This window comes from Cydia pomonella, chromosome 1 (assembly GCF_033807575.1).
Source record: "Cydia pomonella isolate Wapato2018A chromosome 1, ilCydPomo1, whole genome shotgun sequence".
NCBI lineage: Eukaryota > Metazoa > Arthropoda > Insecta > Lepidoptera > Tortricidae > Cydia > Cydia pomonella.
In genome coordinates this window covers 13,293,365-13,312,952 of record NC_084703.1, presented here as the reverse complement: position 1 = coordinate 13,312,952, position 19,588 = coordinate 13,293,365, and the positions used below count along the sequence as shown (strand labels likewise).

At 36.1% G+C, this 19,588-nt stretch overlaps 1 protein-coding gene across 2 annotated transcripts in view; it reads right to left on the bottom strand.

Moving 5' to 3' along the window:
* The window catches only part of LOC133515714 (G-protein coupled receptor 52), a 38,721-nt gene that overhangs the window by 13,254 nt on the left and 5,879 nt on the right, over positions 1-19,588 (bottom strand). The window contains exons 2-3 of one of the 2 annotated variants that reach the window (XM_061848271.1): positions 11,150-11,344; positions 4,880-5,136 (exon numbers count right to left, since the gene is read on the bottom strand). In XM_061848271.1, the coding sequence (XP_061704255.1) occupies positions 4,880-5,136; positions 11,150-11,327 (435 nt within the window). In that variant the 5' untranslated portion in view covers positions 11,328-11,344. The remainder of the gene's footprint in view (positions 1-4,879; positions 5,137-11,149; positions 11,345-19,588) is intronic. The other variant, XM_061848279.1, reaches the window with a different exon arrangement.

Genomic DNA, 19,588 nt, shown 5'->3' with positions numbered 1-19,588 from the left:
ATAAGTTAATAACTAAACTACTATAAGTCTATAAGACAAAATCGTGCTTTGAATTTGACAGCTATTGTAGATGTCGCATGTCGCTGCACGATTCCGTACATAATGCGGTTTCGACGTATGCAACGATACACGATAAAAGTGCCTCCATCATTTTCATAGAATTATTAGGTGAATAATCAAGTCTTTAATAGACCGTTTTCTCGGGGACTCGTTCAAAACGTGTGCACTAGCAATTGTTTGGGCTACCTTTTTTGCGAGGTCTAGTCAGTAAAGGATGAATGCAAAATATATTTGCATAAGGGATTTAGTTTGTTTTAATTTAAACCTGACCATAGAGAAATAAGAAGTAATAGAGTGCTCACTCCATACATCTTTTTTGTTACCAAAATGCTTATCATATTCGCAGTCGACATCTAGCATCGAGTAGTGAAACTCTCAGTACTGTTACTCGACAATAGATATCGCGGCAAACAAAAAGTCTAATGCTCAACGATTTTTAGCTAATATTATAACCAGAGTGAGCGTAGGAGTTGAAAATAGAGTTCCGGTTACTCTGGTTATAATATTAACATTTTGGTACCAAAACTGATGTATGGAATGAGCACTCTATTACTTCTTATTTCTCTATGCTTGTATGAAAAAGTTTATTTACCCATTTTCATTAATTATTTAGGTTTTGTAGTAGGCATTATTTAAGATGACTCGTAGAAAAAGTATTGTAAACAATAGGGATATAATCAAGCTTTTCAATCTCGTACCTTACTTAACAACACACACAAACACGGCACTTGACTCAAAAGCTCTCTATTATATCACGATTGTATAAAATACACATACATTTGGGGTTAAAACCTGACTATGGTAAACGAAATACTATGGGGGAGATATATATCCCTCAGTCTGGTTAAAGGTTAATGCTTTTAATTATTTTCACCACACCAGCTCTGAAAAACTTCAAAAACATACTACCTGTATGTTTTGGAAGCAGTTGCATTTTATCATCTGGAGCGACAAAGTAAGTTGACGAAAATTTTGAGTTGGTTCCTTACGTTGGCTGGTAGGATGGACTGTTATGGTAATGAATGATAAATATTAAATTAAGATAATTGGGAATCGATTTGTAATGTTTTACAGTTAGTATTTTGGCGATGTTGTGTTTTACTCGGCAGCAAAGTTTGTTCATCCCTCATATTTTGAAAAAGTTGAAACTCTCGCAACACTTAACTTTTTAAATCCTTCGCTTCCTCGACTACGGTTTAAGACATTCGGTGCGGCAGCGCAATACCAAAACTTACTGCCAGCCTTTGCGAGTCATATACTTTCCGTATAGAGAAATCCAGATTTGCAGCACGACCTATATTTTCATGTACCATGTCCTGACTTTAAAGGTTTAGTGGGAAAATGTCCCCATACAAACCAAAGAAAGCGAAAGTTTCAACTGTTTCATTTTGTTATTAAATGTTTGTATTTTTATGTTTTGTAGTTCACAGTGCCTTGGTAGTAATACTGTAATGCTGTGTTACTAATTTGAATACTAAAATAAATAAGGGCAGTGGTACAACGTTTTTTTTTTCTTTTATATATACGATGTGGGGTGTCAAATGAAAGGGATTTGTGAGTAGATTACAAATATATAACATTCTATAACATTATCACTACTTGGTCTAACAGATGATTAGAAAACTCCCAAAAATCACAATGCATTGTTGACTTTGAACTGCTCTAGTTAGATTCAAAATTACTGAATGGATTATTCTAAAATACATAACAAATTACTGTAAATACTCTCTTTATAATGTTCAAAAATATTTAACTAGGACTATTAAAAAAGAAGAGAAAAAAATATTTTAGTAGTTTCCTGTGACAGAAAAACATAATGGTATTCAAACTGAAGTACCTCTCATATTTTTTGATATATTTTGTTAATTATTTTTAAACAATAAATACAGGATATTCACAGTTATTTCGTATGTATTTTGGAATACTAGTACTATTAAAAATCCTGAAATACGTATCTGGGGGCATTTTTATGCATTCTGCTTTTTTTATTGATTCCCCACACAAACTAACCGCTTTTTCCCCCTAACGCCCTTTTCCTCTCCCTTTACACCCAACTATTCTATATCCTTCCTCAAAGCAAAAACAATCTACATACCAAATTTCAACTAAATCGGTTCAGCGCTTATACTCTTAAATCACCCCAGCCCTTTAAATTAGGGGATGGAAGATTTTCATAAGCAACATACAAAAAGAAATCCCATCAAAAACATTTTCATGTAAAATGTTGCCAAGACGAAACCATAAGGCTTGCACTGTCAAAAAGTTATCAATCTCTTGTAGAGCCAAGCTTTTAATTCTACAAGACCTAACGTAACAAACCTTAGTTAAAATATGTTGCTTGGCCGTTTCGTCACTACAAGAATTGTTGTATAATAAAAAAGAATAAATAGGTAGTGAATCAATTTTTCACTTTACGCCCATGTGACAATAGCGCGGGCGCTAGCGGGCCAAAGTTATTTTTTAACCCCTCGTGCTAATATTAATAACTACCCGAGCAAGCGAAAGGACCAAAATTTAACCACGTGCATAGCGAGTGATAAGAAAAATGGAAGTGGCGTTTCGAGAGTTGCAAGACACGAGATATAGACCAACTTTGCCACGACTTTGCCCCCGAGTGAACACATTTTATTCCCCGCGCCAACGTGAGGAAAATACCAACTATAAAACATTACAATTATAGTTGACGAAATATAATTTACACCGATTGTTCATTAAACTTTATCTTTACGAATATCCATATGAGTAGTGAGAATAACTAGTGCTGGGAGTAGTAGTGTGTTTCTGGGATAATATCGACGCGTTATTAGGTAAATATAACTTTTTTCGACACAAATCGAACTTTGACTTTGTGGTTGAGAAAAATGCATGTTTTATGTGTAAGTTAGTCTTAATAGAACCTTATGTACATTTTACTCTATTTGTTCTCCTAATAAATAAAATAAAATAAAAATGAAATTAATGTTTCTTTACATTTTTTTTTTATAATAGACTACGAATTGAAATGTTGGAATGCCAGGAAAACTTAGAAATTTATATATAGAAAAGTAACTAGGATCAAGATTGTTTAACACAAGTATACTTTAAGCAAAACTGGATGCTAATTGTTTTATTACCCTATTGTAAAACAGCCATTAGCGATAATATTCATCGGTGCAAATAATATTTCTTCGACTAAAATGTCCAAACGCTATTAAATATTTATCATTCACAATCATCACTTATACTCCAACATAACCAGCCAACACGAGGAATAAACTCAAAATGCAAATTTTGAGTTCCTCGCTTTGCCAGTTTTGTTGATATAATGGAAATCTCTCTCCAGTTTTTGTAGAATAAATGATATTGCACCTCGTTTTTACGCTCATAATTCTGATTCCGAACTCTCTTCAAATCCTTCAAAGTTTGAAATTCAATAAAATCGCTCGCGTACAGCTACTTTAAAAGAATAAAAGGTTTTAGTTGCATACATCCCTTTGCCGTTCCACTCCCTCACTTGTTATTTACTTCCAAGGCTTTATTTATGGCAACCTTATTTCGTTATATGCCGCAATGTTACAAACTGCGGCTCACGACCCGCATGCGGCTGTTTGGACCTGCTATTGTGGATCTATGAGACACAAAATATGTTTACTTTAGAGAACATAGACACTAAGATAACTTTTGTTGAACTAATAATTTCTACTGCGGTTTGCTCTTTCCTTTAGAAGTTTGTCGACCCCTGACAACTTAGTGCACACGTTCCGACCATAGACATATAACGCTTGTAGCCGATTACCCTAAAATGTACCAGGGTAGGTAATCGTTTACCACGGTACCTTATCAATCGAATATGTTCGCTAGGCAAAAGAAAAACAGTCGCGCCGTTTATCAATTGTTTTTATTCAAGTAGCTTTAACCCTCTGTAGTTATATCAGCAAAAATATTTACATAAGAGGCATGCATCGGTTAGAAGAAAAGCGCACTAAATCAAATCCTCAATTGAGATAAATACGACTAAACATATATACTATACAGCACAGTAAGTGCAATGCGACTACACTCCTTTAGGCCCAAATACAGCAAGGGCAGAAAACCAGCTAAATAGTGATATGATAAATAAAATCAACCAATACTCTCTCGTCCCCTTTCCAAAAAGTCCTTTGGAAGTTATCAACGATGTTTTCGGTGTACCACACCATGCAAATGAAAATAGGAAAAAAAACACTCTGAAGTAATCAAAAGTTTACTGTATGCTTATTGCGGAAATAAAAAAAAAACACTTGCTCTAATGGACCACAGATCTATTATCCTAGTAATCGGTTATGTACCTTCTTATGAACCTCTTACATTTAATGAGGAATTTCAGTTAACAGTATTTAATTAGATTACTAGGATAATAGGTCTTTTTAAATAAAAAAGACACACATAAATCTAGAGGGGCGCTTAAAAATCTGAAAATATCTTAGTTTAAAATGTTAATATAACGCAAGCTAATTTACGCTACAAGGCTTCAATCAACACCGAAACTCGTAATATAATAATTTGTATATTTGGGTACTTCGGATGTTAGTGAAGTAAGTTTGGTTAGCTTAGTATTAGACTTGAAATACGAGTAGGTAGGTAGGAACAACAATTTTTTCTGCGGAATCTACTTTTTAGAATTATGTTGGAACGTGTGGTGTAGATACCCGATATCTCTGAAATCAGTTATGATGTAAGAAAAGGTGTATATGTCACAGATATTTCAAGGAGTGTGTGTCGTTTTCATTTGAATAGGAGTTTCTAGTTGTGAATACGTCACTACTACGTCCATAAAAGAGGTATTGAAAAAGATAACTACCGTCGCACTAACCGTCTCATATCGGAGAGGCTTCCTGACGGCCAGGTATCGGTCCACTGATATCCACATGAAAGTGTAGACTGAGACGGACCACAGAGTCACTTCGACGTATCCTGCAAGGCGGCACATTAGATCGCCGAACATCCAGCGACCAGTAATGGCTGGGTATACGGATAAAGGCACCACGAACAACCCGCACAATAAATCCGCCACAGCCAGTGATAAGAGGTAGTAATTAATAACCTCATTCGAGAGACCTGAAACAATAAAATGAAATATAATAGGCACTGCTAAACAGTAAAGATATTTAGAAACCACTGGCTCTCTTCTCTTCGGAATCTTACTTATTTCACTACCGGTGTTTTCTAAAGAACAGTGGCATAAGAGTCAAGATTCTGAACATTGAGAGAAAACTTTGGTAAGTAAATAAAAGCAATGACGTTTGAAAACCTCACTCAATAACGACTTTTTCCTTTCCTTTACAAGTTTTAGTAAATTTTCAAAAATTTACTTAAAACAAAAACTGATAAAGTATATACGTTTAGTTTACTCGTATATATTTTATCATTCTCAATTTGCTTGAAATATTATAAAAACACTGTTTTTATTTTTGTTATATTTCAAAATTTACATATCTGCTTCAGCCTCGGGCAATATATAAAAGTAGTTCATAAAAACTCTTCTGGCTATGCATAGTGTGCATGTGGGATGGGCTTATGTATGTACACGTAAGCATTCATAATTTTTAGATTTTTGTGTACGGAGAACGCGATTTTCTCAACGTTAAGCGTTGTATTAAAAAGAACTCAAAACATCGAAATTAGATAAAAGTTTTTCTTGATCTTTAGGTAAGGATATTACCAACAAGAGGCATAAAGAGCCGCGATATTACCGAGGACGGCTCTAAGTCGCACCTGCATGACACGTTGATAATCCTCGAACAAGTGGATGAAACGTTTACGAGAAACCTTATGATTTTGCGTAATCCTATTCTTTAGAAATAGCCAAATATTCAATACCTTAACACAAGTTTTAAGAATTAAAAGAAAGATCTTTTTACGTTCTCGCGCGAGAACATTCCCCATACAAAACGGAGAACATTCTCAAGAACGGTACAACTATATGTGTAGGTCGTCTCATTCACGAAGTAGCGTGCCTTGACTCGTATTGTCATGTTAATAAAGGTTAGATTTGACATGCCAGTCCCCATACCCTAAGGTTATACTCGTAGTTTGATTGTGAGTGCAGTGTTGTTGCTGGGGTGTTGCAGCAGTGGGGGACGATGGCACCATCGAACCATCGCAACTTGTTTTACGTAAAAAACGCATCGAAATCGGTGCATTCATTTGAGACCTACGATGTCACAGACAGACACACATACTGATATTGACGTCAAACGTATAACCAAAGAGAATTTGAAATAGAGGTAAATGGTCAAAGAAAACTTTGTACCGACGTAAATTTACTGCCATCTTTCGACACATAATTAAAACTTTTAGAACGCCTTTTGACTCAATTGTATTCAATTTGTCAAAATATCAAAAAGTGGCGTCATCTAATAGATCAAAGGCCAAAGGTATAGCAGCAGCGTTTCGAGCGTAGGCGCCATAACCTTTAGATAGTGCCCGGTAAGACAGCGCCCCTTTATGATATTTAACAAATTGAACACATCAGTGAAAGAATAAGGATCAAAGTCAATAGATATAACAGCCCTCTTTTTGCATCGGGGGTTGATTGAGTGACGAAGAATTTGAATCGTGATATCAATGCAGCAGATAAAGCGACTCATTTTATCGAGGAAATATAGATCAGCGAGCAGTAACCCTGCTGCAGTCGCACTTCGATCCGTGTACTCGTATGTAGTACTTATGACGTTATCTCGAGGGAACATATTTGTCATGTGGCAATAATATTATATTGTTCCTTAGTATTATACTCGTAGTTTATGATTGTAAAAAAGTATGTATTACTATTACAGTATATCTGAACTGTTATTATTTTCGACCTTAGTTTTACTCTGACGATCATTACGAGATATCTTTTAGGTTTATAATTGGACACATTCCATTACCTATTTTACAGTTTTTACCTTAACTTGTAAATTGTATGGTTTACTTTTTATAATTTGAATTGTTTTGATTATCATTGATGGCATTATACAATTGTATATTTGCAATTTGCATGCAAAATTATTCAATAATTATGGTGATCATCAATATATAAATTCGTTAATAGTATTTAGAGAAACAGAGTTAATAGATTTTTTTACTGTATAAGTTCATACTTCATTTGTGTGAAATAAACACTAATACACTGAATATAATACGGATGTTTCCTGTAACAGGAGCAATAAATTTATCTGTAGGCTGTACTCCTCAAACTGACCAACATTTGTTCAGCATTTTTTTTATAGTACATTATGATACAAGTGTGCTAAGTTGGTCATTACACACGAGGCGATATTGTGCAATAAGAAAGCTGATGTGGGTAATGAGTGTAATGACCAATGCACACGCGTTTCATACGACGTTTTTCAACACATTTGCTAGGAAAAAACAAAACTTATAAATTAGTTTTTTTTTGTCAACAGTAAAAGTACAATTTTCAAAATGGTGGCTTACAGTTTTAACATCGAATAATTGCACCAAAGCGTGCTGGGCTTGTAGGCACTTGTTCGCCAGTTCATTGAAGTAAGCTACCAACACGTTTTCCAAGAAAGACTGGGCGTTTTTGCTGATTATCCAATGAATAAAAGTTTCATATGCCGCCAATTATTTTTCACCCGATTTTGATGGTAAACGGCTGTCGTTCTCGGCTCTTGCCTCTATTAGTGTTACTGGCAGCGTCAATTTTATGTGTTCTTCATTTTCAATGCTTGAAAATGTCATTTTCGTCAATATATAAACTAAAAACATGCAAAACTATTCCAATGTTATGACAAATACGGAAAATGGCTGGCGCGTTATTTTTTTTTTACGCACGATTCCAATGTGCGCGCAAGGCAAAGGCGCCAACGAAATCGCCAAACAGCCAATTAAAAACATGTAAAAAAGCTAATATTTTCGTATTTCTATTCGACGGATGGAGATCAAATCGATAAAATGTTATGTTTATTCATTAATGAAATTTACGAGATAATTTAATCTATAAATTATGTTTGGTGTGATAAAACCTCTTTGAACTAACATTTGAAACTTAATAGTTGGTTATAAAATGTATTACTCGACCAAATTAAGAAGGCTCCGTTTCCATGCATATAATTAGCAATCAGTTAGCTTCTTAACTCAGTCGGATAATATAATGAAAAAGTACGAGTGTTATAATATACTGAAAAAGCACGCGTGTTTAATATCTATATTATGAGCTAAAATTCTGTGGAATAAAAACGTCGTTTTGAGCAAGTGCGTTGAAAAATAACTTATGTTTTGATTTTTATTACACTTCAAAGTTTATTCTAAGATGCAATGTTTTGCTAATTTGTTATTGCAAATGTTGCATCTTATGTTATGTTTAAAGCGTGACAAGCAACATCATACACACTGATGTTAGCGTACATTGAAAATAATATTTAATTTGTATGAAAAAGAGATAATAATCTAAAGATTTTATAATTTAAAGTTGTTAATTAAAAGTTATATCGTTTTAGGAGTACAATATATGGTTTAATTATTTGCTCGTGTTACAGGAAACTCCCGGTATATATCATCGTCTAGTACAGTCGGTTCCCTCACATAAGTATCCACTTTTCTATACAACTTAGTATGGCTACTTGGTTACTTAAGTTGGGGAACCGACCGTACGTGTACCCACAACACAAGCCTGTAGGGCTAAGATGGTAGCTCTTTATCATTTATCACCATGCCTGTCACGTTGTAACAAGTATGTAAGCGCAAAAGTGACGGGCATAGTGACAAGTGATAAAAATGGAACCATGCTGCCACCGCTGAACTAGATCAATAAAATATTTTTCGAAACAAAACTACACTTGAGAAGCGAACTTGCCAGGTAAGTAACAATGAGGTTAAGGCTCGTTCACTGATACGCTACGTGCGTAGCGCTACGACGTAGCCGATAGCGTGGTTTCAAAACACTATCCGGCTGTTCCCCTCTATTATGGTCGCGTTTCTCAGCCAATTCCATGAACTTTCGTAAGCAAGCCCAATAACTACATTTTTTGTCGACTTAATTACCGTTTTCTTTCAAAATTGTAGAGCTATGGGGGTTTGCGAGGTGAGCTTTGAGGTCCACGAGACCCATACAACCTACCAGTGCGAGTCTAAAATTTTTTTTTCACCCTTCGTAGTTACTTAGGTACTGTGAAAGTGGCATTTTCAGAAACAAAGGTAAGTCTATCCAAAAATATCACGTTTTGGGATATTTTCTGTTGATTATGAGTCGACATAACTCAAAAGTTAATAGTATTTCGTAAAATGTAAACCCAAACTGTAGGGTTTACATTTTACGAAATACTTTTTTTAAATCTCCCACTCATTTCTCTCAATCTTCTTTCTTGCGTTGACCCGGGATTTATGCCACGGCTCATGGGAGCCTGGCGTCCGCTTGACAACTAATCCCCAGAATTGGCGTAGGCACTAGTTTTTTACGAAAGCGACTGCTATCTGACCTTCCAACCCAGAGGGTAAACTAGGCCTTTTTGGGATAAGTCCGGTTTCCTCACGATGTTTTCCTTCACCGAATAGCGACTCGTAAATATTAAATGATATTTCGTACATTAGTTCCTAAAAACTCATTGGTACCTACAAACCGGGGTTTGAACCTGCGACTTACGGATTGAAAGTCGCACGCTCTTACCGCTAGGCCAACAGCGCTCCCCACTCATTTCTCTCAATAATTGGAAAAAATATTCTCCTTTGCTCTCGCAAGGCATTGCATTCCCACTGCAATAATAAACAAGTCCTTATTTAATTTATGAGTACAAATTTGTTACTATATTAAACGGTTTTCGTTCCATTAGCTTACTGTCTTTCTTTCTATAGTCATGTCTTTCTTCGCGCTATTAATGCGACGCTTTGTTTAAATTTTTGACTTATCGAATAACCTATCGCTGTCTAAAAATCTTCTCTTGAATATCGATTTATCGCCAATACAACGTTATATGTGCTACTCTGGAGCTGCCTTTATTTGTTATCAAACTAAAATCACTCATTCTTATTCAATCTTTAAATATCCATCTTAATCTGTTATTGATATTGGTACATCTAGTTCACATTGACGCCAGCCATAACTCCAATGGTTCAGCGCGAACTGAATTTTAGTCGTATTCGTATCAAAAGCCTTGCCTGTAATCCCAGATCCATTTGAGATTGAAGAAAGCCTCACGCTTCGAATCCAAAAAAATAGAACTGTCTCCGTCAACCAGCTAGCAAGCCAATACGAGTTTTAGTTATTGATCTCAAAAAATCTCAGTATATCAAAAGTGAGGTTTTTGGTTGAAGAAATTTCACTTTTGACACTTAAATATCAGTATAGGTAAAAAACTTAAGTAAGTCAGTATGTAGTTGTGACGTGTTCGAATAGACAATACATGTTTAAAAGACACACACAAACAAAACAAATGTCTATTCGAACACGTCACAACTCCATACAACAGGTGACTTACTCAAGTTTTTTACCTATATCATATCGGAAACAGAATAACTAAAACTCGAATTGGCCCATAGGTCTAGGCAGAGCGTTGTGCTACGCCGCAACCGGTAAGTACCCGTAGCAGCAAATTTTCGTGGGGGTGTAACGTAACCAAAATAGTACTACGCGCCGAAGCCAAAAAAAAGGTGTACAAATATCGTAGCTTCTTCCCGAAAATTCATCTTCGTGGAATAAAACTGATGATTGATAAGTATTTATAAAGTAGTTATTAAAAGTAGGATAATATTATGCTACGTCCTTCTACAGGTCTCAAACTACCTCCATGAGAAATTGCATTTAAATCAGTTTAGCGATTTAAGCGTAAAGAGGTAACAGACAAAGTTACTATCGCATTTATAATAAGTATTATAGTAGGGATGACCTAACACGGAATTTAGAACATAAGGCTAGTTCAAACTTACATCCACATCGTATTAATGATATCAATCTGTTATCATTCGCGTGTGCATTTCGCTCGTACTTGTCTGTACATGTATTGGAGCGAGCGAGACGCACGAAAAATGTAAGTCGGACGCATGAATAGGCCGACGAGTGTATCATGCGCCGTAATAAGGTCATTTAAGTTGGTATGTATATAAATTAGGGTGAATGGTACCTACATACCTTTGAAATTAAGGAAGGCAGCGATGATGAGGAGGTTGGAGATGACGATCGCGACGCCCATGACGGCGATGACAGCAGCCTGCGCGAGTGACTCGAGCGTGGCCAGCGGACTGTCGGCCACGCTCACCTCGCCGCCTGCGCCCGCGCCCGCCCGCGCGCTCATCATCCTTGCAGGCATACCTGCCGACAACACACCTAAACACATAATCGCACATAAGTCACATAACATAACATAATACATCGCATTGTCGTATGCCACCAACGTCGTATATATAATGTCAAGATGGCCTTATTAGGTATACTACAACCTTGGAAGCATAATCGATAAGTTAATATCGTTGGTGTATCTTGATGACAAGGACACCGCCATTGATAATTGGTATGGTAAAGTTACGCGTTCAGTTTTTAAAGTAAGCTTGCAATTATTAAAGTTGAAGTATTGTGTTCGATTGCCTATAGTTTATGTTTAGTTTTATTTTGTCAAAACACGCATTACTGATGTTGGGGCTAAAACCGCTAAGCTGATATGGGACTGGGCCGACCATGTCTGCCGCATGCACCCACAGAGGTGGGCCAAAATAACCACGGTCCGCGGTATGGGTGCCGCAAGACGGGCGAGGATCTGGTAGGCCCAGACGGAGTTGGCGGGACGACCTGGACGCATATCTCAACGACTGGCCGGAGATTGCTCAAAACCGAGACGAGGAAATGGAGGGAGAAGGCCTTTGCCTAGCAGTGGGACACCGTATAAGCTTATTATAATAAGAAATAATAGGTACTGTTTGACAAGAGTCGTTTGTCAGTGGAGGATGGGTAAAGAATAGTAAATCCATATTATTAGGTAGCTATCCCAAATGGTCGATAGTATTGGAAGTAAGTTAATTCAATTATTGGTTAATTACTACTAAATGGAGCGGTCGAGGTGGTCAACAGTTTCTGAACACGGACTCTAGTGCCTTTAAAATAGAGGCGTATTCATATATTTGTGAGCATCTTGGCCGCTCCGATATATCTGATGGCGACTGTTCATGGGCAAAAAAACCGTAATGCGATAATTTTAGAAAAGGTAGATAAGTATTAAAGTAGATTTTTTTTATATACCAAAATGTTAATATGATACGATTATTCTTATTGTGAATTAAATTGCATCGCCCTATCCCGGTTCTTGTACCATGATAATGAATCTTAGATATAACGCATTAATGTTATATCTTCAATTTGTGGTAAATTGTTTAAATATTATAGGGCATGACCGTGCAGAACTGATTCCCTCGCACTCTGCCCTCGATACTCTGGTTGGTTACCTATCTACGTCGTTTAGCTTCTCACCCCCACAAACACCCTAGCTATATCGTTTAAAAACTAAATCATAAATTCCGCTTAGTTACACGACGACATTGTTATTCATATTGCCTCTATTTTTTTTCGGAATATTATTACACAGACACTTTTTATATTCCAGTTTACTTCAAACCAGAGACGTTCTGCGTTCCTATATTTAGAACCATCCAATGTACCAAGACTTGTAGGTAGTAGGTACATATATTATATGTACTAACTGTGCCTGCCCTATTTCGTACCCGGCCGTTGACCCGGTTCGCGCGCTACACCCCTAGGCGGTCCTATTTATAAAATACAATTCAGTCATTTGCTGCTTGCACTTCACAAATGTTAAATAATACTGCAATATTCCGTACTACTCTAAAGTACCAATAAACAATCTCTAATCTTAGATCTAGCCTAGACTTTAGAGTTGAGTCTAGCAGGCCAGCAAAGGGGTTCTGACCTCCACCGATGAATTACACGCCCTATGTCTACACTCCTCTCGCTTTCATTACACACGTTATCAGATATGGTCCAAGAAACTTACAACAGCTGTTGACCTACAACGTTACAGACAGGTGAAGATTATGTCAGGATTGTTATTTCGGTTCGATTATGTCAAAAATTAAGCCCTACTTTACCCGTACCATGGATCGGTTAGGTCATTTTCCCAAAATCATTATTTCCTTGTAATAGCGTAATTTCCAGTCGCATTTTTTCCTATTCTTAATTTACACCAGACGTATTTATTCCTAACATGATTTTTCCATTCGCATATTTTCCCATTAGACAATTTAACTATTCTTTATTTACACTAGACCTATTTATTCCTTGCATGATTTTTCCATGCGTATGCGCATAAGTCTAAGGACAGGCAGGAATGCTACCTACTATTAGAATTAATCCTCGGATATCACAACAAAATTGTCAGACTAATAAATAAGCTGGCCTACACGGCACAGTTGCATGTTCAATTATCCGTGAATTGCACTTACTAAGCAAAGCTAGGATTAACCCTGTTCCATGAATTGGATATGACATCCCCACAGCGCACGCTTATTCACACAACCTATTTAAGTACCTACATTCATTAATTCCCTCAACACTTGACCTACATAGCCGATGCTAATGAAATTCAATCTCACGTGTACCTTCCTGCCACTTGAAGCTTCATATTAATTCTGCGCTGTTTATTGCAAATGCAGTACTTGCATGAAAAAAATAGTTGAAATAAAAATATTATTAAGGAGAACAAGATAAACAAGTGCATGGGCTTTCCAATGTGATTATTGCATTTGCTATAAGCAGACCAGAATTGTAACCAGTTTTTGCATTTATCAGTAGAAAATTGCACTGGTTTAACATAATAAATAATAATAATATGACATTTTCCATTGCGGAAAATGTTCCGTGCTATTTTTATCCGGTAGTCTTTTTATATCTTAGCTTTCACGTCTGGCTCTAGATAAACAAATACCGTTATTACTGATTGCATCGGGCTGTTCGAGCGTAATGAAGTTGAGTATACAGATAATATACATATAATAGTTGATTATGTGTGCTAAGTTGGTCATTACACACGAAGCGATATTGTGCGTGCGAGCTGCAATTTTTCACCCGATTTTGATGGTAAAAAGCTATCGTTCTCGGCTCTTGCCTCTATTAGTTTTACTGGCAGCGTCAATTTTATGTGTTCTTGACATTTTCGTCAAACTAAAAACATGCAAAAGTATTCCAATTTTATGACAAATACGGAAAATGGCTGGCGCATTTTTTTACTCACGATTCCAATGCGCTCGCAAGGAAAAGGCGCGAACGAAATCGACAAACAGCCAATTAAAAAAATGTAAATAAGCTAATAATTTAATTGATAATTTTGATTTAATGTAATGAATAATGTTAATTTAATTTATCCGTATTTAAAATTTAATTTAATTCATATTTTAATTTTATTTTTTGTAATTTATATGTAAAAAATTTGATTGTTTGTTGTTTTGTTTTTTGTATTATGGATCTTGTCCGAAATAAATGATTTTTATTTATTTAATATTTTCGTATTTCTATTCGACGGATGGAGATCAAGTCGATAAAATGTTATGTTTATTCATAAATGAAAGTTACGAGATAATTTAATCTATAAATTATATTTGGTGTAAAACCTCTTTGAACTAACATTTGAAACACCTTATAGTTGGTTAAAAAAAATGTGTTACTCGACCAAATTAAGGAGGCTCCGTTTCCATGCATATAATTAGCAATCGGTTACGTTCTTAACTCAGTCGGATAATATAATGAAAAAGCACGAGTGTTATAATATACTGAAAAAGCACGCGTGTTTAATATCTAGGATTATGAGCCAAAAATCGGTGGAATAAAAATGTCGTTTTGAGCAAGTGTGTTGAAAAAAGGATAAAATAATATCTACCTACTCAATCTGTTAATATTAATTAACTCTTTGTTTTTAATTCGAAGTATATTTTATGTTTAATTGTTTTTTTTTACAAAACAACACAATATGAATTACCTGTATCCTCTAACCGTCCAGAGGCCGCTACAAAAGAGATCCCGTTCCATTTTAATGTGAATATTTATAATGACAAATTAAAATTGCACACGAAAAAGAAATTGTTCTTTGAGACGTGTATGATGCAATGTAGGGTCACCAGATGACTCGTATTTTACGGGTTGTCCCGTATTTCAGGCACGAATATTTCATTGTCCCGTAATTTGGCGAAACCAATACGGGACAGTACATTGTCCAGTAATTTAATGATTCAATGGCTTTTAATGATAAAAATACCTATTTGAACATTTTTTTTCGCACACAGCGGTGAACACCGGGCTATATGATTTAATATTGTTTTCTAAAGTCTTACATTAAGAAATTTAGCAACTGTATAGGTATTTTTCATTGATAATGCCAAATTTTAGTCACAAAAATGTTGATTTTTAATATAAAAAAAACGGCCTGGTCCGTATTTTAACCTCGAATCCCGTATTTTCAACGCAGTTTTCCCCTAAAACCGGTAATTACATCTGGTCACCCTAATACCATACCAAGAGTTAACTTGCTCCGACTTCTATATTTTCTGTCGCCATTACATTTGTCTATTATTTATATCCCTGATTATATACAGGTCATACTGAAAGTTCCTGTAATCTCAAAAACTGTAGTAGATATGCAACATTTTGTTTTATTAGTCGCTTTTCTTAATTCTCTATTACAATGCGCACAAATATTCTTTAGTATGGGATCAACCTGAAATGCACGGCCTATTATAGGTATTAATATTTTGAGCACTTTTTGTACACAGGTCACCGTCGCTTATAGACATAAGCAATATCGGAGGTAGCGCAAAAGAAATACCGCAGGAGGTAACTCATTCCACATTCTGCACGTTCTGGGAAGAAACGAGCGAGATGCCCGCTTATTCTTGGTGTACCATGTGTATAAGAAGTGGGGGTGAGCTTTGCGGGAGGTGCGGCGATAAAAGCGAAACGATGGCACCAATTCAAAACGTTCTTCAGAGTACAGATGGTAGAACATGCAAACGTTACGACGTTCTTAGCCGTCAGAAAGTTCAGGATCACCAACAATTAGAGCTGCCCGTAGTTGGATGGAGTCAAGAGGGAGATGATGGTATTGTGGAGCGCCAAACCAGAGACTCCATATAAGGTAGAATCTGCGCTTTACACCTATATAACAAAAGTCGGTGACCCGTGTGAAGTACTGTTTGACCCTGTTAAGCACCCCATGCTTCTTGGAGGCCAGTAATACCTACCCTTAAATCAATTTTATCAAAGTAATTTAACTTAGTATAACCAAGAAAATAAATATAACGGTAACAGATATAAACAAAATGGAAATAGAACCTGGTGGATATCCGTAACCATAAATAGAGGTAAGTAAATGGCTGGTTATGTTATGACTTATATGTGGCGAGTACCTACACATGTGGCGTGCGACCCACCCGCTGCCACCAGTGTCGGTCGCTGGAAACGCTTTATTATTTACGAGGAATTTACGTGTACTTGTTTGCTCCGCCAGCTGCGGACGCCGCTAAACTTACGCTTCCCTTGACATAGACTATTCGAATATTCTATTAAGTTAACATTGCATGATGCTTGGAATTATGGTGTTATATGCTCTATTTATTCTGTAAAATTTGTACTGTTTCTTGTTGAACTAGTCGGTCAATAGTTTAATAAAGTTGTTTTGTTTGTGTTGTTTGTTTAATTCTTAGTACTCGTAGTAATAAGTTGTTTATATTTCATTAAGAACATTACATGTTATGTACTACAAATACTAATCCTACTTTCCATAAACTACCTAGATGTAAGATTATTTGGCGCGAAGCGGTCTACGTTTCAGCCAGGACAAAACGACTTTAATAAGTCCGATTGTCCAGAAAAGCCGTTCGACTCTACAAATTCTCTTACAGTCTGTTCGGAAAGAGAAGGGTCGTGGAATTTATTGGGCCCCATACACTGTACACAGATTATCGTATAATTCTGTGAGCAGGTTCGATAGATATATGAAATTTTATGGCTGATTTGTCGATCTATGGAAATTTATAAACTGCAAATAATTAAAGTCCGGTACCTGTTCATACCATCATAGAAAGAAATTTGAATAAACTAATCAATTTGCCTTCATATTGACGCCTTTTTAAAGTACGAACATGGTTAGTTCAAAGTTCGAGAATGATGATTCGTTTATGTATGTAGGTAACATAAATTTTACCCTTCTATGGAAGGGATCCAAAGTCGCAAATACATTCTGTAATAATCTGGTTTTTCATGGGATTTCACGTTACTATCAATATCGCCATTACACTGTTCGAGCGAGCCGAGGTACGATTAAAGGGGGCCCCGCCAAGCGACAATCGTTTATACAAAATGATAATCGAAATTCAAATATTGTACGGCAATGGTCACCTAATTAAATTCTAGTGTTTAATTTATGTATACATTGTTTATTACAAAATAAAATTGATACATACCCAAAAACATCGACTTTTCGTCAATTTTAGTTAAACTTGCCTTAAACAACTTTGCGTTCCTTAATAATTGCTGTAAATAACGATAAGTTGCATTTTAGACACTGTATAACTGTTATGAAATTGTCGCTCGGATCAGTTATATATTGTATGTGGAATAATCGTACGACAACCTATTATGAAATGCCTGGGATGAGCTGCTGACATAGCATGCACGGCCGCAAGACGCCGGCCGGCCGTAACGGCGTTCCAGAGATGCCCCCAGCGTGCATAGGTCACTTGCCTATACATATAAGTACCACCACGCCCCTGTCTAGATTAATGTTAAGTGTACAATGGATCTAGAAACACGACACGCACCTAACGAGTACCTACAGAAATATATCTACGATTCAGAAAATTTACTGAAGATCTTTTGTATTTGCACAATATAAATTTGATCAATTGAAAACTATTATACAGAGACATACTTATAGAGTGAGTTTGCCACCCGCTCTTAGTCTAGTATTGCAACAGAACAAGTGTATACATAGGTATTGTGTAAATGTAGATCAGTATTTATTGGTTACCTACTTTACCTAAGAAGTAACACAATTTTTCAATAAACCGCAGTTACCATCAAATATATTTAGTACTAAGCATTATGGACTCACACTACTCGTATTTAATTTACTACTTAGTAGTATGAAAGTGAATCGAAAAGTTCTTAGAAATAGAGTCAAAAACTAAAGAAAATGTTTTTTTCAATTGTTTTACGAAATATTCTTTTTTTGCTATATATGTGCCGTTATTATAATTTGATTATTCCGTCTATTTTTAGGGTTCCGTAGTCAACTAGGAACCCTTATAGTTTTGCCATGTCCGTCTGTCTGTCTGTCTGTCTATCTGTCTGTCTGTCTGTCTGTCTATCTGTCTGTCTGTCTGTCTATCTGTCTGTCTGTCTGTCTGTCCGAGGCTTTGCTCCGTGGCCGTTATTTTTCTTAAGGATCGAAACGCCGGACTGTTGGTCATCCAAAGTAGCGGTGGGCGGAGAGAGTGGAAGTGAATCTCCGTGAGCTTGGCGTCAGTGAAAACTGACAGGACGGGGTAAAATGGCGTGCTCTTGTGTTGGAGGCCAAAATTCATTTTGGGTTATTGCGCCAAACTAGTAAGTAAGTAAGGATCGAAAAACGCCTCCACAACAGGCATCACCGCGTTGTCCCGTATCCTGTGCTCCGATAACATTCGAAAAAATGGAAATTACTTGGCGCTAAGTCTGGCGAGTAGAGATAGCCGATAAAAAGAGTCCAGATGTATAAATTAAGATTTCACTTTGAAATCTCCAAAAGCAAGTATGACCTAGCAAAAGCAAGTAACCTAGGTTAAAAATTAACATTCGTGAAAATTATTATTCTAACACTGTTTTAAAACACAAAACAACTGTTAAACAACTGTTGTTTTTTACACACTACCAAATGAAATTTTCAGGGTCTCTGCTAGCTATTCAAAATTGATTTGCCTTTCTTCTAAAACCATTGTTTAATTTTTTAAACGTTTTGTTTGTTAAGCGCGGGTCGTCTTTACAGCTAGATCAGCCTCTTTTAAATTAAACAATCCAGTAAGCAGCCCTTGAATACCATAAATCATTCCTGTCTCTTGAATATCCAAAAAATCTCTTTGGTAGACTTTTTTCAGATACAATACTTTATCACGGCACGTAACTGTTTTTTTTTCATAGTTGAACTTATACTTGTTGAACAAAATAATTTATTACAGTGAAATGGCGGGAGTAATTATGTACATTTATAAAAAATAATTATTAAATAAAACGACATAATGACACCTTAAAATAAAAATAAAAGTATGCATAAAGACATTTTGAAAATATGTGATTCTAATCATTTTTTGATTTATTATATAAAGCCTGTACCATCGTGCCAGGTCAATAGTATTTGCGTGGCGTCAAGATAATTACAAGTATTTTCAATGTATGAGACGACGAGTATACATGGCAGGCCCGGATTTAGAAACCTAGGTCTCCTAGACACTTTGTGCTTCGAATGTATGGTACTTACTTAGAATTTAGGGGGGCCCCTTCTATATTTCAAAACCGTTGCTAGGTGGCTTATGGGGGCCT